Source organism: Borostomias antarcticus (genome assembly GCF_949987555.1).
Source record: "Borostomias antarcticus genome assembly, contig: scaffold_318, whole genome shotgun sequence".
In the NCBI taxonomy this organism is placed as follows: domain Eukaryota; kingdom Metazoa; phylum Chordata; class Actinopteri; order Stomiiformes; family Stomiidae; genus Borostomias; species Borostomias antarcticus.
Genome location: NW_028176832.1, coordinates 43,561 through 63,746, shown reverse-complemented (window position 1 = coordinate 63,746; position 20,186 = coordinate 43,561). Strand labels below are relative to the sequence as shown.

The window sequence follows — 20,186 nt, the reverse complement described above, 5'->3', positions numbered from 1 at the left end:
AGAGTTTGGTCAGTGACATCGTAACCTTTGACCTTAGTGCGGATCACACTGTAAATAGTGTACCAGCCCTGACGCATTGTTCAGTATGAGTGTTCAGTATTTTTGTGACTTTACTAAATGCTCCTTCTCTCAAAACACTTAGGCTCCCGTCACCATGGTAACTGTCGCTGTAGCCTTGCGACCGCTCCGGCCTCCACTGAGCAACCAGTGACATCATATTTAATATTCATCTGCTCATCAAATTAACATATTTTTCCATTTAGAGAACAAAATTCTGTGTTATTTTAATAAACAAAGGTTGATCTGATAGATTTATATTATTTACTAGACTATCACTCAATATATATATTGTTTTGCCAAATTTAAATGGTATATGTGCCATATAAAAGTATTTTTAATGAAAAATAGTCAAAGTATAATCAATATTAAGTTATATGATTAAACAAGAGAAATTAGAGTTTAAGTTGTTGTAAAAGTTGAGAGGTTTACATGGAATTGAAATAGGATCAAAGCTTTAGCTGGATAGTAGATGGCCAATAGATATTCAGATCACTATGAAGGTATTGTTGACCCTTATAGCGGGTGACCCCTTCCAAACTGCAGGACAGAAGAACTAGAGCTGCCTGTTTGAGTCCCTGTTGGTCATCTACACACTGTATCCCTTCTCTCCTCTCCTCCCTCACCTCCTCTCCTCCTCCCTCTCTCTCCTCCCCTCCCTCCCTCCTCTCCTCCCTCGCCTGTTTGAGTACCTGTTGGTCATCTACACACTGTATCCATGCCCGGTGGTCAGATAAAGAATAGAATAAATAGCTGGAATGAAAGCCGGTTTCACAGCTGTGAAACTCCTTCTATAATGTTGAACTCTATGCAGTAGAATCTAACCCTGGGATGTGCGTTCCCTGGATTGGCTGTCCCTGACCATGAATGAACTGTTAGCCAATTAGAACTTGAAACATATAAAGTGCAACTTGCAAGGAATGTGCAATAGCTGGAATTTGGACTCACATTGTCATGTTATTTATTTTTGTATACATATATTTATTAGATTATAATACATATGTCTAATGGAGCCTCATCTATCTGTTTGACCGATGACTGGGGTGGTTCTGTTTCTGTTCTGAAAGAAACACGTTTGGTCAATTGCACTTGTAGTAGAACCAGGACTATAGACATGCATATACTGAATACAGTCCACTAGAGGGAAGAAAATGATTAGTTTATAGAGCTATCAAAACCAGTATTAATGTTTTAGTGTTGTTTGACAGTCAGAATCATATGTTGTGAATGCTGCTAGTATTAATAGATGTATTTGTATTGTACATAGTCATCTAAAGGAACAAGCGAACTATACCAGATATAAGGGTACTAGACATACTGTATAGAGGTGATATAATCTCCATCTCTAGAGGTATATCAGATATAAGGGTAGTAGTCATATAGAGGTGATATTATCTTGACCTCTATAAGGCATATAGACATACATATCAGTACTGGTGGTCTCCATGGAGATATGGGGCTGTTGAGGATGAGAACTCTCTGGAATATCTTGAGGCAATACGGTCAGGGGTCAGGGGTCAGTCGCCCACCCCTCGGGATCCTAGCTCTTTATACAAATGTCCCTCTTGATTATGAGTTATGGATTACTCCCCATCCATGTGCATTGAGTTATTGATTACTCCCCATCCATGTGCATTGAGTTATTGATTACTCCCCATCCATGTGCATTGAGTTATTGATTACTCCCCATCCATGTGCATTGAGTTATTGATTACTCCCCATCCATGTGGACTGCAGAATAACACAGGAAAAGTATTTGAATATTCTATTGAATTGAACTGAAATGAGTAGCAAGTAAACAAGAGTCCAGCTCTGAGTTGTGGAATCAGTTCATTCAAACAAGCTCTCAGTCACTCTTGAATAAAGCTGTCATTCTTGCTTTCATAAACAGAAAATGATTATCAGGACAGTCTTTCTGTTTACAAGTTCATTCACTCTCACATGCAGTAGTTGGTATGTGAGTAAATAAAAAAATATAAATAACGTTGTAAAATGTCCTTGATTACAGTAAACGTATATTAACTTCAGAAGAGCATCATTACCTTGGGATCTCAGAACATTGCCTGCATTGACTGAGCCTTTGAATCTATTTTAAAGAAAAGATCTCTCGTTAGGTTGAAAAAATGTTTATTGGAGATTAATTTATTTGGATTGCCGGTGTGTTTCATATAATTACTGTTTGCATGGTCTTCTGTGGCTAGATTTGTCTCTGTGGTTTCTATAGTGCAATATGTTCAAGGGAGGTTCTTAGTAAGGTTTGGTCGCGCTACATCGCCACCTGGGGGCCAGCCATCACCCTGCACCAGTGGATGGTTAAATACTACCCATCTTTCCTTCCAACATTATTTGAGATCATCTCTGACCAAACATGATTGGATTGGTGAAAGCATTTGATCCTCTGCACAGCAGTTAGGGTTAGGGTTAATCCATCCTGTCAGATCAGGGATTTCCCAAGGACGGCAGGACAGGAAGTTGGGCTGAACCTACTCACTGAGAGTCCTGGCTGCCTATTGGCTATGAGGTCATAGATGTTGAAAACAAGTCTTTTGCAAAAAAAAAAGAAAAAAAAAGTATGAGTTCACAATATTGTTACCTGTCCATGAATGTGGCGTCATGTACTGTATTAGGGGAGATGAGTGAATGGATGGTCCTTTGGGAGAGCTCCCTGTATATACAGACACTGTAACCTACAATGTTGTCTTTTGTTGTACACTGTTCTATCACTGTGGAGTTTTGTAAGATTATGTGCAATATTTGGTTTTACATGGGGGAATCACATTTTTTTCCTTCACTTTGTTGTACTGTGTTGTTTTATTTTCATTGGAGCGTTCAGCTACTCGTTAGTGAGCAGGTCTATTGGACCATGCAGGGCTGACCTGGGGTCAGCTATACTTGACTGAGCTGTGGGGCTCAGACCTGGTGCTCCACCCGGATACTCTGAAAACGCACCCTTCCTGTTTGAGGGCTTCTGGGATGTCGAGAGCCAGGATGGGTGACCGCTCCCCTCTCCACAGCTGCCACCAGATCCTGTCATCAGATCAGGGAGGCATGGAGGCTCCAGCGGGGCCAAGCTGTGCTCCAGGTGGACACCAGCTCAGTGAGGCGCTAGCTCTAATCTGCAGCGCCATCTTCTGGTGAGAGGCAGTATTGTTGCCCGTCTGAGGCAGTCTGAGTTCAGCGGGATCAGTCAGCTGGTGCAGTTTTCCACTTCCAACAACATGTTCATTTTGTTTTCATGTTATCATAGTGATTGATAGGATAGTTTCGTTTTTGTTTTTGATAAATTTCATAGTAATGTTGAATTTATAGTAGCCTACCTGTCATTGAACTTGTGAGGTGAGCCTCCCCCCACCACCTCCCCACCCAACTCCCCATCTCCCACCTCCACAACCACCCCCCACCCACCTCCCCACCCCCCCACCCAACTCCCCACCTCCCCAACCCCCCACCCCTCCCCCCACCTCCCGACCCATCCCATCCCACAGTACTATACTTGTATGTAACTGCAGTATAATTCTGAATATTGATCAAAGAAAACAAGCGCTTCCACTTCTGGCTCAGACTCTGCTTGGACTGAACGCAAACCCACACAGAACAAAACAGAGTTTGATTTATTAAACTGTGGAAATATCGATACACCGATCGCCTCCTGACACATCTGGCGTCATACGTGCACCTGCACAATTGTAGCATGAGACAAAGCCGGCTGTGATCACCGTCTCCATCCTCCAGAGGATATCAAGGGCTCTGAAACATATCTGTCCTTGGTTTGAAGGAGTTCCTCTCCTCAAGGGACACACATATATACTTAAAGAGAATCAAATAAACAAACCACAACAGCAAACTGATTGGTGATGGTCTCTGAGGTCAGTGGGGCCCCTGTGGTGCAAGCAGAGCCTCAGTCCAGGGCCGTCTGTGTAACTCAATGCATGCATGCACATTACCCTGACCAAGGTGTAGTATTGCAAATATATTGATGTCGTGATATGGCTGATTGGTTTATTTGATTGGTTGCTTTTTATTTGGTATGATACTTATTGTGTGAGGTACATTTTATTTTAATTGGAAAATCTGTCCAAAATGGATGAATACAGGACTCTATTTTATTGTTAATATTTATTTGTCAAAGAAGCCAATTTATGTATCAAATGTTTCATATTTAGGTACCTGCAGATAAACTGATGATAACCAAAGTATATTTCAGTTAACTTGGAAATGTGTGATGTGGAATACTCCACTGAATTAAATTTTTAACTCTGATAAGTAGGTGACCACACACACACACACACACACACACAGACAGACACGCACGCACACAAGCTAGTTCGCAGCTGAGGATAGAATTGGTCAAATACTAAAATGTAACAAGCAGTTTGTCATCTCTAGAACGTAAACATCTACTGAAAAAAATGTATAGCCAGGATAGATGGCATTTGCTTATAATTATACATACATTACATGTTGACAAAAATGTGTAGCCTACTGTGTGCTTGCACACAACTCAGTTTTGTTTTTAATTCACTGGAGTTGTGAACGATACTTTTTGTATGAATGTTTTAAAAGGAATGGATGTAGATAGACATGATATAAACACAAACCTTCTATTATTAACTGTTTTGCATTCGGACTCTACCCTCTCTCTTGGTCTCTTGGTGTAGTGGTAGGGATGTACCGTGCTCCTGTGTTCCGTGTGTGTGTGTGTACCTGCTGGGGAGGGGGTGGTAACCAGGGAGGGTAGGAGGGGCTTATCTACCTGTAAATAGCGCAGATACAGTTAATGTGGAGGTGCCAGTTTTTTGTGTCAGTGTAAGTTCAATATTTTAACAAAAATAAAATATGTATTCTCTATTGTGTTTCATGGTACATTAAAAAAATAGAAAAGTACTTTTATCTTACACTTCAAATGCTTATATCTCTATGGCTTCTGGCGATTCCCGTTCCATTTTATAGATTTGTCAGCACAAAATGCAATAAACCAATCCCATTTTATTACAGCTGGGTTTGACTCTTCATTCCAGCCAGCAGTTCCTCATCCACCCTCCTGGACAGTTCTGTTCAATCACCACAACATTGGGCATTCAAAAAGAAAGTTTATTTCAGGAGCACTGCAAGTATTTATTACAGTGACAAGTATAAAAGTTTTAGCTGCAGAAACACCCCAGAGTGGACTGAGACCAGGAGGAGACCAGCAGAGTGGACTGAGACCAGGAGGAGACCAGCAGAGTGGACTGAGACCAGGAGGAGACCAGCAGAGTGGACTGAGACCAGGAGGAGACCAGCAGAGTGGACTGAGACCAGGAGGAGACCGGCACAGGAGCCAGATCTCTGTCCTCCACCTGACCCCGCCCACCTGGGTACCCAGACCACTGAGGAACACTCACACTCAAACAGGGCCAACGATTAACCAAGATCTCTCATCACAACACAGAGAGTAAAACACAAACTTGTACATTGATTAAAGCAATGTAACAATGTGGAAACAAAAACAGTCCATCTAACAAAGCCAACTACACATCTCCACCTGGTGCTAAAAATGACTTAAATAGTAGTTGCTGGTAGGCAGACGTGTGTGAGGGGGGCCCCCACATTAGGGGATCAGGAGTAGTAGTGGTGGGAGTACATAGGGGGGGGCTGCCCCATGCCCTGCCCCATGCCCTGCCCCATGCCCTGCCCTGGTCTGAGGGGGGGCGCGCTGCCAGGGCTCACCATGTGATTGAGGGTGGGGCTGCTCTGGATCAGTGTGTCCAGGGCTTTCTGCACGCTGGGGTTGTCGAAGTTGATGCCGGCACCTGAGGGCCTCTGTCCCCCCTGAGGGGCTGGCATGCGTCCTGGGGGGGGCCCGTACCCCTGGGGGGGGCCACCGGGGGGCCCTCCGCTTGGATGCATGGGGGGCCGAGCTCCCATAGGGGGCATGGGGGGGGGAGGGGCGACGGAGGAGGGGGGCTGCTGGCCCCCCAGGGAGGAGGAGTAGCTCTGGGCCTGAGGGGGCATGGAGGGGCTGGGGGAGGAGGACACGGCCCCCGCACCACTGTTGAACAGGCTGAGGATCTTAGCCTGCAGCTCCTGCTGGTGGGTGGGGTTGACAGGGGGGTTGGAAGGGGGGGGCAGGCTCATGTGGCCGGCGTGGGAGGAGGGAGTCATGATCTGGGCTGGGGGAGCTTCATGGTGGGGGGCTACTGAGGGTGGGTGGGCCACAGCTGAGAGGGGAAAAAGACAAGAGAGCACAGTTACTATGAGCACTGCTGTTGATCATCCTCTGGTCAAGAAGAAACATTTTATTTTTATTTTAATTAACCAAGCAATTAAGAACAAATTCTTATATACAAAAGCAGCCTGAGGAAGGGGGAAATGGGAGGCATCATTTACATCAACAATAATAAAATATTGGGCAGGTCTCCTGGTCCATCATACTAACATGTCTCTGGGTGGACTTGGCCTGAAGCTGTTGTGAAAGCAGCCCTTTGCGTACGACGCTGTTCATGCTGGATAAAGGAGGCGTGGCCTATGAACCCAGTGAGGGGGTTGCTGTGAGAGTGCAGGAGGAGTGTACCTGCGTGGGGGTCCGCCGCACGAATCAAACGCTCCCTCTTGTTCCTCAGGTAACTGATCAGACTGTCCAGCTCCTCTGGGGTCACAAACCTGCCGGGACACCGAGGGACAGAGACACTTAGAGAAGGAGACGGACAAAGAGGCCGAGACACACAGACGTACCAGAGAAAGACAAGACGGCGATGATGCTCAGAGACTGAGGGAGTCGGGCAGACCGCCCACAGACTGACCTGCTCTCAGACAGCAGAGTGATGGTGGGAAGCAGGTTGACGGGGTGACTCTCTCTGTCTGGCTCCCTGAGCAGAACGTCGTCCGCCATTTTGGCCGCCTTCCTGGCGGTCTCCTCCCGCTCCTTGTCACGGTTCTCCACCTTGTAGGACTCGTAGTTGTGGGCAACCAGCACCATGGCGTCCTCCATCGGCATGTTCCGATGCTCTGGGAGGGGGACGCACACACCACTAGTTGGTTAGGGCGAGCTAGGTCAGAGGTCAGAGTTCCTTTAGTCCTGTTAGTACCACTTGAAAGGATCCCCCCCCCCCACCAACCCCTCCATCCAGCTGTCCCACCTTGTGGCGTTCCAAACAGGATGTTGACGGTGCACGAGCGGTGGACCTGGTGCTGCTGGGTGATGATGATGGCGAACGGCGTGCGGGCGCGGCCCACGTCCTCCAGAGCCTGCGTCAGGGACACCTCGGTGTTGAGGAAGATCAGGTCCACCACCATGCCCAGGTCTCTGACCTTCCTCCCCACCGTCTCCGCATACTCCCTACAGCATGGACCACGCACACGGGGACAAGGGGACACGCAGGGACACGCACACGGACACACACACACACACACACACACACACAGAAAGACAGACAGACACACACACACAGCAGGATATGAAATGAAAACATTCCACATGCTAGCATGCTGCTATCTAACATGCCATCTTATATTCTACAATGAATATGTTCCTGAATGAGTTGACTGGTGTGACCCAGTGTCCTGAGCCCAAGTCTTATATGGGGGAGCACCCAGAGACCCCCCCCCCCCCTACCCGTTCTCCTACTGCTGGACCGTGTGGTCATGTTGTGTCCAGGGGGGGAGTGTAGAAAGTGGACATACTTCTGAGCCTTGTTGACCACGATGACGGAGCAGTCGACGGGCCGCTCGCTGTCGTAGCGTCGCTGCAGCTCCTGGTAGTACTGCCGGTACAACTCGTTACGCCTCCGCTCCTCTGCTCCTCCTCGCTCCTCTGGAACACAACGACCAGAGGGTTCTACACTGTTCTCCTCTGGAACACAACGCCCAGAGGGTTCTACACTGTTCTCCTCTGGAACACAACGACCAGAGGGTTCTACACTGTTCTCCTCTGGAACACAACGAGAGTTCTACACTGTTCTCCTCTGGAACACAACGCCCAGAGGGTTCTACACTGTTCTCCTCTGAAACACAACGACCACAGGGTTCTACACTGTTCTCCTCTGAAACACAACGCCCAGAGGGTTCTACACTGTTCTCCTCTGAAACACAACGCCCAGAGGGTTCTACACTGTTCTCCTCTGCATGAAGGGGTTCCACACAACACCCAGTGTTCTACACTGTTCTCCTCTGCATGAAGGGGTTCCACACTGATTCAACCTGCCCTCAATGGAAAATACACATGGATACAATATGTCTAAATGTAGCACTATCACACCAAATACACTGGTCTAGATTATCACACCAAACACCAATTTTTTTTTTACTCCGTGACATCGCAAATGAGGGCTTGGTCACCCTTAATATATTTTCCGAGTCTAAATAAAGGTTATGAATGAATGAATTATGAAGTCTATCACTACGTGATGGCCAATTACAACAATTGGTGTACTTCAAAACGCTAGCGTCTGACTCTTCCAGTGCGTCTGGGGCGTATGACATTTTATTAAAAGGCTAAGCAAAGGCCGAACTACCAGCTTCTCACTTGGCTCAAGAAAATGACCTTCCTCTGGTGTCCTTTTTCCTGTGTGTTCAAAATGTCTGTGATGAATATTTCCGACGACTGGTCTAGTCTATCACACCAAATAGACCGCTCTTCTGTTTGGTGACGAGTTGCAGTTCCAGTTTGAGTTTCAAGGACCACAAAGAACCTTAGAACCATAGAAAACTGTGCTCCTACCTTCCGGTTCTCTGCGCCCATTCCATGGGTCCCTGTAAGGGTCCTCCTTCTTGTGGTAGTAATCGTCTGGGCCAGCCCCGCGGTAGTACCGGTCATACCCCTCATCTCTGAGAACACAACATGCATTAAGCAGGTATGGGCCGGGTTGAGATGTTGACAGGATGATAACTTAGGGCGCAGGTAGACCCTGGTTTCACAGTATCACAGTATATCTGGACAAAAAATAAATCAAAATAAATAAATACATACATTTCTGGCATTGAACAAAATGTTTTCCATTTTAAAATAACATTTGGAACATTAGTCAACGTTATAAAGTAGTAAAGAAACTTCTAAAAAATGTGTAAAATAAATACAAGCTGTCTTGAGTGAGCCTAAACCTGCAGCTCAACCAGCCTAGCACTTCCTACATATCTGCTCACTTTCAGAGGCTATGATGCACAAATTCGTCATGTTCATCTTTCCTGGATTAAGTTTGGAATGCCGAGGTGAGAGCATTGCACTGCTAATGTTTTGTTTAGCATGTCATGTATTATCCCTTAAATGTTAGCTGAAGGATTGCACACAAACTCACTGCTACACCATATTTTGGGGATTGGTAACGTTACTGTGAGAACTCGAAATTCAGATTTTGAAGTTATGGAACACATACCGTCGGCACATAGTCAGAAAAGAATATTAGTGCTTTTGGAACCGTGACGTTTTCAAACTGAGGTATACCGTGAAAAAGGTAACCGGCCCATAGCTAGCATCAAGACATTTCAGAAATTCAGTAACCCCTGCACAGTTCACTCTGGGAACCAGGCATATGGTGGGACAGACCATGTTAACTGGGAACCCTGGTCTGGCGGACAGACTGGTCACTGGGAGACTGATGGACAGACCGTTCTCCATGACCTCCTGCTTCAGAACACAGTTCCATGGGACGTCCTGCTGAGAGCGCAGACTGGTCGTCCATCAGGACACACTCTCACCTGAATGAGGGATCCCGGGGGTCTCCTCTGGGGTCCTTCTCCCTGCTCTGGGAGCCACGGTAGCGCTCATAGGAGGGGCCTCGTGGTTCGTGCTCACGGGGGGGCCCCACTGGGCGAGACTCGCGGCCATCTCTGTGGTCCCGGGAATCGCGCCCGTGCATGGGAGAACGGGAACGGGGGCGTGGCTCCCGGGCTTCCCCATAACCGCCGTACGGGTTCCTAGAAGGACACACTGAACACTTAGTGAAAAGGGAAGAGCAACGGCTGGGCCACTTACAATTCCTTTGTCTATATTGTGGAAAATCATTTACAGTAGTTGTTCTATCTGTATTTTATTGGAGAGTGGGCAAACCAACCTTCTTTAAGTGATTTTGTTTGGACAAGTTTTAATGAGAGAGGTGGAATTATAAGGACAGGCCTTTGAACCTCGGTCCATAGGGGCAAGATATTTAGTTTCCAAACCGGCGGCATTACTGCCTTCACCACGGTCTCCTATATGCAACAGGCCTACTTGGGCAGCATTACTGCCTTCACCACGGTCTCCTATATGCAACAGGCCTACTTGGGCAGCATTACTGCCTTCACCACGGTCTCCTATATGCAACAGGCCTACTTGGGGCACAAGCAGCAAAACGCAACTGACAAGTTCCATCCCAATAGCACAGCAGGACTGAGACCATTCCTGAGAGAAATCACAAAGGAACACATGCTTGAAGAGTTGATTCTCATTGAGAGAGCACGGTGAGTGTGGTTTTGAGTCCATGATGGTGGGGACGACGACTATTTTTCCAATGATAGGCTATCAAGACTTACCGCGCTCTCCAGAAATGAATTATTTCATGTCACAGCCAAGATGTTTCCAAAGAAATTACCCATCACTCTATATATATGTTGTTTTTAAGGACTTTGAAGAATGTTATCGCACTTTGAGGAAGAATATCATCGGAATTAAGTCGGAAAGCTTTGAGTCATTTATTGACATGTCCGCTGTAGGAGTTTGTAAAATGTCAATACATTGAAAACATAAAGAGTATGCTTTATTGCCAATGCAAAATTAACTAAAACCACCATCGCATTTTTCTTCTGTCAAGTCCACTAAATTTAAGAAAGATATTTGTCACATACCTCTTTAAGGCAGGCCATCTTAAAAACGCAAGCAGATTTTGGTCCCCTCAATCTTTCAACACCGATATTTGTTTGTCAGTCACCGAGTCTCCCCCATTGAAAACTTTTTTTTTTCTTTTACTTTTTAGGAGACGAAAACCTGTAATCTACCGAGACCAAAGGTCTTTTTGCCGCAGATCGTAACGCAAAGAACACAAGAGAAGGAGAATAAATTGTGAAACAAAGATCTTTGAGAAACAAAGACACTTGGTTTGCATACAGTTTGTCCTTTCGGTTTTATTTCAACAAATTAAAAAGAAGCTAAATGTTTATCTGCCGACATGACCCGACCATGAAAAGCCCTGGTGGAAATGACTGTTGGGAAAAGACCTTTTTAGCAGAGAGCAGCTGAGACGTTGGTAGATCTTCACACCCACTTAGCGTTACTTTACCTGCGTGGAGGGCTCGGCCGGGATTGAGGTTTATTCTGTCGTCGCTCCGTTGCCGTATTTACTCCTGAAAATAAACCAACCCAAACGTTGAACATAACACTTATATTTACTCAATCGGCGAATGGTTGTTTTTTGAAGTGACATTAACAGTAACACCGCGCACTCTTCCATGATCCATGAAAACTGAGCTCCAGAGAAGTTATGAAAACCCAAATAGAAAATTGGCTGAGATGGCAAAATATCGCAGAATTTCTCGGCAGGGTTCTTTGGTCAATTTAATTTCCTTCTAATTGACACATTTAAGTCACAAAGGAGAGAAACTGAACAATGATTAACATTCTCATCTGAAATTAAACTAACTGGGTGAAAACGCCCCATTTCCACAATAATCCAACCACAATCGCAATTACTTACATATTGTAAGATACATTTTTAGAGGTTTTAAATTGTTTATTAGGTCCAACTTCATTTTACACAAAACTTAATTAATAATTCTCATAAAATCTCAATGACACGCTTTCAGCAAATAATTTCAGTGCAGCAATACTGGAGCAAGGATTCCTACAACAATACATTTCTTGTCTCAGAGACTGAAGAGGGGTGCCCTTCTATTGATCTGGTAATCTAATGTGCTATATGTTGCTAAATTGCCATGCTTGAACCATGATAGTGGAAACCCTAGTATGGAAACCTGAGTACAGGTAACCCTAGTACAGTAACCTAGGGTTCTAAAGATTCCTTTAGACATGCAGTAGCACCAGAAACTATGGCTACATCCACAAAAATACGTTTTCATTTTAAAACAACTTTTTCTGTTTATGCCTAGCGTCCACACTATTTTGCCGTTTCTGAACCCCTAAAATTGAGACTTTTGAAAACACTGCAGCTGACCCTGCTTTAGATGGAAAACTCTGGGATTGATGTTTTAGTCTGGATGGGTGGAAATGGAGACTTCATTTTCAGATGACAAAGACACCCTTATTCGCTTCCTGATTGGCTCATCAGTCATGACGTGTCCTTCCCTGATTCCTCACGTTGTACCCTTTTCCGGAAGAAAACCAACGACATCTGCCGTGACCCGACTAACCCACCCTCTACGATTGAGGCAGAGCCGGAAGATGATGGGAGGTCATCGTCAATTTCCCTGGAGGAGGTCACTGAGGTAGTCAAACAACTCCACAGTGACAAAGCCCCAGGGACTGATGAGATCCGTCCAGAAATGCTGAAAGCGCTGAGGGGCTGTCTTGGCTGACCCGCCCCTAACATTGCGTGGAAGTCTGGGTCAGTACCAAAGGAGTGGCAGACTGGGGTGGTGGTCCCAATATTCAAAAAAGGGGACCAGAGGGTGTGTGCCAATTACAGAGGCATCACATTACTCATCCTCCCAGGGAAAGTGTACTTTAAGGTGCTGGAAAGGAGGGTCCGGCCGATAGTCGAACCTCAGATCGAAGAGGAACAATGCAGATTTTGTCCTGGTCGCGGAACCACCGACCAGCTCTTCACTCTCGCAAGGATCTTGGAGGGGGCTTGGGAGTTTGCCCAACCTGTCTACATGTGTTTTGTGGACTTGGAGAAGGCTTACGACCGGGTCCCTCGAGAGGTCTTGTGGAGGGTTATGCGGGAGTATGGGGTGAGGGGGTCCCTACTTAGGGCCATCCAATCCCTGTACACCCAGACCGAGAGCTGTGTCCGGGTCCTCGGCAGTAAGTCGTCTTCCTTTCCGGTGGGTGTTGGCCTCCGCCAGGGCTGCGCTTTGTCACCAATCCCGTTTGTGATTTTCATGGACAGGATATCGAGGCGTAGCCGGGGGGAGGTGGGTTTGCAGTTCGGTGAGCTGGGGATCACGTCACTGCTTTTTGCAGATGATGTGGTCCTGATGGCATCAGCTGCCTGCGACCTCAAGCACTCTCTGGATAGGTTCGCAACTGAGTGTGAAGCGGCTGGGATGAGAATAAGCACTTCTAAATCTGAGGCCATGGTTCTCAGCAGGAAACCGGTGGCCTGTCCGCTCCGAGTAGGAAATGAGTCCTTACCCCAAGTGAAGGAGTTCAAGTATCTGGGGGTCTTGTTCACGAGTGAGGGAACCATGGAGAGGGAGTTTGGCCGGAGAATTGGAGCAGCTGGTGCGGTTCTGCAGTCGCTTTACCGCACTGTTGTGACGAAAAGAGAGCTGAGCCAAAAGGCAAAGCTCTCGATCTACCGGTCTATCTTCGTCCCCACCCTCACCTATGGTCATGAAGGATGGGTCATGACCGAAAGAACGAGATCACGGATACAAGCGGCCGAAATGAGTTTTCTCCGGAGGGTGGCTGGGGTCTCCCTGAGAGATCGGGTGAGAAGTTCAGTCATCCGGGAGAGACTCGGAGTAGAGCCGCTGCTCCTTTGCGTCGAAAGGAGCCAGTTGAGGTGGTTCGGGCATCTAGTGAGGATGCCTCCTGGGCGCCTCCCTAGGGAGGTGTTCCAGGCGTGTCCGGCTGGGAGGAGGCCGCGGGGTAGACCCAGGACTAGGTGGCGGGACTACATCTCCGCACTGGCCTGTGAGCGGCTAAAGATTCCCCAGGCAGAGCTGGTTGATGCTGCTAGGGAAAGGGATGTCTGGGGCCCCCTGCTGGAGCTGCTGCCTCCGCGACCCGACCCTGAATAAGCGGATGAAGATGATGATGATGATGATAAACCTATCCGTGGACCACGGATAACTAGATGTCAGAACCATCTAGCCTAGATCTGCACCCCCCCCCTCTTGTCCTCCCATCCTTTATTTCCATTCTCTCCTTCCTCATCTCTTCTTTCTCTTCCTCTTCTGTCGGTTTTTTTATTATTATTATTATTATTATTATTTTTAGACCTGTCACTTCTTTCATCCAGTCTCCTGCCGTAGAAGCGCAGCATCATAAATCAGACCTGGGCTCTTTGCTCAGCCTCTTTCCCTCTTCATCTCACTGCTCAACACACCATCTATACCCACAGACCTCCTCTATCACTGCTCAACACACCATCTATACCCACAGACCTCCTCTATCACTGCTCAACACACCATCTTACCCACCGACCCTCTCTATCACTGCTCAACACACCATCTACACCCACAGACCTCCTCTATCACTGCTCAACACACCATCTATACCCACAGACCTCCTCTATCACTGCTCAACACACCGTCTATACCCACAGACCTCCTCTATCACTGCTCAACACACCATCTATATCCACAGACCTATCACTACTGAATTGTGGTGCAACAGATCATCGGATCATCGTTGATCCGTGATTATAAGGAAAGCAGAAGCACTTTAAATTAAAAGAAAAAACTGTACACATCAGAAATGTGTTTAATAAATGCTATGGTGTTTTTTCCAAAGTACAAATCTTCTTCCTCTTTAAATTTTGTGTTTTAAAACTGTGTTTAATACCGTGATATACCGTACCGTGGACCTTGATACCGTGATATTACCGTACCGTGAGTTTTTGATACCGTTACATGCTTATACCACAGAGTAGACAATCTTCCTGTTTACACCACACGCCAAGTGTACGTGAATGATCATGTGATATGCATTTTCAGATGTACGTTAGCATGGACAGAGATAATATCTGAAACGCTGCTAAAACGCTTGTGTGGATGTAGATAGTATTCGTTTTAAAATGAAAACATCTTAGTGGACGTAGTCTAAGAGTAAGCCAAAGTAATATATAACTCTCCCAGACAGAAATGCCACTAGAGGCTATACAGCTGGGTAGTCACATCTATTGCTGTTAAACCTTACCTATTTTATAACCTTTATACATTCGACCATCTAGTCCCGCCTTTGAAGCCTCTGCATCCTCGACTCGCTCAAACTGCACAAATCCGTACCCAACGAACATGGACAGTGCTGAAAGAGTAACATTTTAGGGAGGGTTGGACCTCATGTCAACAAACAACTTCCAGACTGGATTTAGAATGTTTGATAACACCGGGCATCAGGTTACTCTCATATTTTGAGACCATAAGGCCGTGTTCACACTATACCTCTTTTTTTTCTTTTTAACTGCCAGGGCCTTTTTTAAATGCAACCCTGTGGGAAAAGGCGCACGCCTTTTTAAAAAGCGCAGCTGCCACCGCCTTTTGAATTGAATTTTGTTTAACTTTTCAGAAAAGCGCTGTATGATGTCAAGCGCCTGACAGCTGACCAAATGGACGACGAGAGTAAGTGTGCCGTCCCTAACTTAGTTACCATTGCCCCAAAAAGACGTTTCACACTACATGGAGTTATATGACGGGTCACAAACGATACATTTACGAGGTTGTGGTCGCCCCGTGGACTCCTGTACTATGCCGTACTGCTGTCGGCCGCATGTAGGCTTGCTATGCCCCGTACTGCTGTCGGCCGCATGTAGGCTACCCACAAACGGTGCCTTGGCTGGTCAGCTAGCCTACACCCTCCTCCTCCACTTCAAACGTGAAAGCCAATGCGAGTACTAATTAATTTGCCATCATTTTAGCTAATGGCATTAATTTATAGTAGGCTAGGCCCTGTATAATATGACTAATTTAGGTGACGTTAAGGATGATTTTGCTAACGGTTGAGTCAACGTTGGTTAGAAAGTAGGCTATGATTCCTGTTAAGGTGACAGAAAACTTGTGCACTAAGCGCTGAAAAGGCGCAGAAGGCAGCACATTTTCTAAAGAAAAGAAAAAAGAAAAAAAATAAGTCTAGTGTGAACACGGCCTAAGAGATTTAAAAAAAGAACTGTGAGCAATAGCTAATTTGTCATGCTAGCCACATCACATTGAATAGTGATACAAGAGTAATTACAGCATTATTATGCCGCTTATGCTTGGGTGAGGCTGATTTTTAAAGGAATTGGGGAGATTAGCTTATTTAACATCTTATCTAGAGTCAGACAAGAAGATGCATACGCTTCTCATGTCTGTGCGAGCAGTAGTCAGCATTGAGATGCATGCCGTTAGCCTAACTTAGCCGCAATCACTGGAAGTGGCTTTGAACCATTATTCTAGCTCCCTCAAAAGCGACTCAGTGTGTTGGCACACAGCACCTGTTTGTTGACAGAAGTTACCACAGGGTAATGTATCTGCTTCAAAATGTATAATGCCTAATTTATATATTTTATTTCCACACGTGATTAATACACGTGACCAGTTTTGAGTTGTTGGAAAGTGTATTTCGTCACAGGGAGCTAGGCTACTGGTTCAAGCCCACTTCCAGTAATTGCAGCTAAGCTAGGCTAACGGCGCGCGCCTCAATGCTGACTACTGCACAGACACGAGAAGGTTATGCATCTTCTTGTCTGACTGGGGAAGATGGCAAATAAGGTAATTTCCCCAAATCTTGGCCTGGTCCTTTAAAGACCCAAACACTCAGTGATCCCGGGAAACATCGTTAATGATGTGTTGAAGAGCATCAAGAGATTTTGTCAGATTAAAAGTATAAGAGTAACTTGGTGTAGCCTAAATGTTTCCAAAGGCTTCATACATCACATGTAAAGATAAGGCTCTCCTTTGACTTAACAGGCCTAAAATTTCCCAAATCCCTGATGATCAACATTGAGTGAAACCGTTCCTCCCTGGTGGATATCGTGTTGATTACTGACCATGTATCTTCCCGTAAGGACTGAACATGTCTTCAAGGTCCTTCCGCTCCATGTGAGTGGTCGGCAAATTCCCCACAAAAATCCTCCTCTCCAATTCTCTGGGGTCGTTACTGTTGGTGGTTGAGCGGTGACCGGGAGATCCGCTCTGGCTTCGTCTGTGTGACATGGCTACAGCCTCTTCCTCGTTCCTCTCTGAGCAAGTTTGGTGTCAGTTCGTTTTCACTTTTCTAGGTTTGTGTGCGTCTTGATATCTCTTATCCCAGGTCCTACAAATGTCAGTGGGTGACAGAAAAAGACAGGAGAAATCCCATGGGTAAAAACCTTCAGCAGGATAAAGATGTTAGTGATGTGGCTGCGCTGCCCTCTGCTCCTGGAGGACAGGGGCAGCCAGCTAACGTTTAGACGGAGCACTACAGTGTATTTCATAACAGTTGCCATTCCAGACAGTGGCTGTTGTGTAAGCCAGTAACTAGCCAGTAACTAAACCAGACCAGGGGCTCTGGTCTGGGAGCTGGGACACGACCGCTCTCTCTGCTCAGGCTATAGCTCTCTCACTCACTCAAATGACTGGCCTTTCTTGAAGTGTTAAAAAAAACACATCAGTAGCAAAAATAGGCCTCCTGTAGTTTCCATGTAGGTTTTTAACATAAAAACGCCACTGCTCAAGAACCCTTCCGTCCCTAGAAACTGCTTGCATGCTTTGCAAGTGCACCCCCCAAAAAATCCCTAAAAATTGCACACGCGCATTAGGTCCTCCATTCAACATGCAAAAGAAATATTATATTGTTAATCGCGATTATTTCTGAGACAAATAGCCACATGTGTAATCGTTATAGCCCTACTGTTGACACCACGTATTTGTGACACGTCTGCCCCGCGACAACACGGAGCCTGGTGACGCAAGGTTAAGATAAGTGACGGCAAGCAGAACGAATCCAGCGCTATGATTGGCAGAAACTCTGCTCTGTTCTTTTTTGGTTTCTAGGCAGGCGAGAGGCTCATTGGCGTAGACTACTGCAGTTGGTCGAACTCAGAAAATACTTTACTTTTTGTGTACTTTAGTGAAATCGCACCAGCATACTTTTATGTCAAAATGAGTACCTGCTCCTCAAAATGCGTACAAGTTAGCAGGTCTGGAACAGTGTTGTTGTTGTGGTTGTTTTGTCTAAATCTGGAAGCGGTAAGAAGAGTTCTCTGTGACTTTCAGTTCTGTTGACCTAAACAAGGAATTTTAACAGTATCTAACTCCTCTTGACATCTCCATGATGACTTAAAATCATTTTGATAAAATGTGCACATTATTGTTTTCATTGACTTTTGATCATTTGAAAATAAGGGTAGGCTACTAGATGACATGAGAAATTTCAACCCGAGAAAGGAAAACATCCAGTTTTCTGCAATACTGATCAGTCTTATTACATTACATACATTGCAACTCACAGCAATATGAAGACAGAGTATAATCCCATGCCACTGTGCTCTTGGGGATGGGCACAGATGGACTCAACCAAATGTGCTGCATTGGTACCAACATGGGTACCAACCAATATAACAACATGGATATTGCCTGATATCTACCTGGATATGACCTACATTCTTACTTGAATTTTGCACAATCTAGGCATGTTTAGTGTTACACTGTAGCTTATTTTGAATTTCTTGTAATTATTGATTTATTGTAATACTTTTAGCCTACGCTGTATTTATTGATTACTTACTCTTCTTGATCGATTACTTATTGTTAACATGCAAGCTAGCTAGCAACATTAGCTGTATTATTCTCCATAATCTTCACATAGCATGGTTATAGCTACAGTAGAACACCTAACAAATGTTTCTCTCTTCTGATGGGGAACTGATACAGCTAGCTAGGTTAGCTAGACTGTTCACTTTGTATGTTGGCTAAATTAAGTAGCTAGTTAATAATTAACTTGGGAAAACGTTAGCCACACCATGGTCTAATTATTAGCTAGCTAGCATTAGCCAGCTGGCTAGCACGCAAAATGACAATGCTAGTTTCCAGCGAGCTCGCAGGCACTAGCTAGACTCAACTAAAAACACAAACGTCCATGGTGAGCTAGCTACTATCCGAGTTCCCAGAAGCTAGCTAGCTACTATCCGAGTTCCCAGAAGCTAGCTAGCTACTATCCGAGTTCCCAGAAGCTAGCTAGCTACTATCCGAGTTCCCAGAAGCTAGCTAGCTACTATCCGAGTTCCCAGAAGCTAGCTAGCTACTATCCGAGTTCCCAGAAGCTAGCTAACTACTCAATAGTTGAACCAGCAAGCTAACGAATCGTCCGAACCTGTTTGCTAACGTTAGCACTAGGTAGCTAGCCGGATTAGCTCAGGGGATTTATCTAGGCTACATAGCCCAAGCTTGTTTGCAGTGAGTGTCTAAACTCGCCGACAAGGTCAGGGATATAATCTAATCTTATAATAGTCATAATCTACACGATTCTTTACCGTCAACATGAAGATTTTCGTGAATTGAAGTACCTTTTCTTCGTTTTGGTTCAAGTTCGCTCTTGACGTGTAGGATAAATATTTCCCGGGCGGAGAATCGGGTCGGCGAAGGCCCCCTTGTCGCATTTTTAGGTATCAAATGTTCTGCCGGCTTAAAACAAATTAAAACATATATACAAATTAAAAAAAACATGAAAAAGTATGAATACATAAATATACAAAATAACATTTTATAGATAATTAATATTTTATTCACGTTTTAAAAAGGCAGATATATTATATATTTAATAGGTTTCAAAAATATACACTGACAAATACAGCTGTCAAAAGGGGTTACAAAAGGGTTAAAAATGAACCCATGGACATTATTTCAGCCTGTTACCTGACAGAGTCTTAAAATACACACTTCAAGGATTACAAAAAAAAACGGTGGCAAAAAAAATCCACCCTATTGCATCTAGTTGGGATGAGCCTGTGGCTGAAGGAGCTCCTCATCTGTCACAGCTCGTCATGGACCCAGCTCATCCTCACCAGCTTGTTCAGTTTGTTTGGCTCCTGAGACCCTGCGTTGCTTGCGCAGAAGGCCATGGCAAAGAATAGTGTGCTGGCAACCATAGACTTATAGAACATCTGCAGCAGCCTGCTACACACATCAAAGGAACTGAGCCTCGTAAGGAAGAACAGTCTGCTCTGTCCTTTCCTATAGAGGGCCTCAGTGTTGTCCATCCAGTCCAGTTTGTTGTTCTGGTGCACTCCCAGGAACTTGTATGAGTCCACCATCTCAATTTCCTCTCCCTGGATGGTAATAGGGCTTGGGGGTCTTTCTGAAGTCCACCACCAGCTCCTTGG

General features: G+C 45.5%; 1 protein-coding gene across 2 annotated transcripts; it reads right to left on the bottom strand.

Annotated features, from left to right (window-relative positions):
• Window positions 1-5,144: 5,144 nt before the first annotated feature.
• LOC311328116 (nuclear receptor coactivator 5-like) lies at window positions 5,145-19,439 on the bottom strand. 2 transcript variants are annotated; one of them, XM_084462142.1, is made up of 11 exons: window positions 19,338-19,439; window positions 16,875-17,140; window positions 15,047-15,154; window positions 11,283-11,346; window positions 9,727-9,945; window positions 8,753-8,859; window positions 7,717-7,846; window positions 7,173-7,384; window positions 6,837-7,041; window positions 6,608-6,696; window positions 5,145-6,254 (listed from the first exon to the last, which is right to left on the bottom strand). In XM_084462142.1, exons 2-11 carry the CDS (start codon window positions 17,038-17,040, stop codon window positions 5,653-5,655), a joined length of 1,902 nt encoding a protein of 633 aa, XP_084318268.1. In that variant the 5' UTR covers window positions 17,041-17,140; window positions 19,338-19,439; the 3' UTR covers window positions 5,145-5,652. The 2 variants fall into 2 exon arrangements, with proteins under 2 accessions (XP_084318268.1, XP_084318269.1); XM_084462143.1 differs by lacking the exons at window positions 11,283-11,346; window positions 15,047-15,154; window positions 16,875-17,140 and having other exon boundaries at window positions 19,371-19,432.
• Window positions 19,440-20,186: the final 747 nt, after the last annotated feature.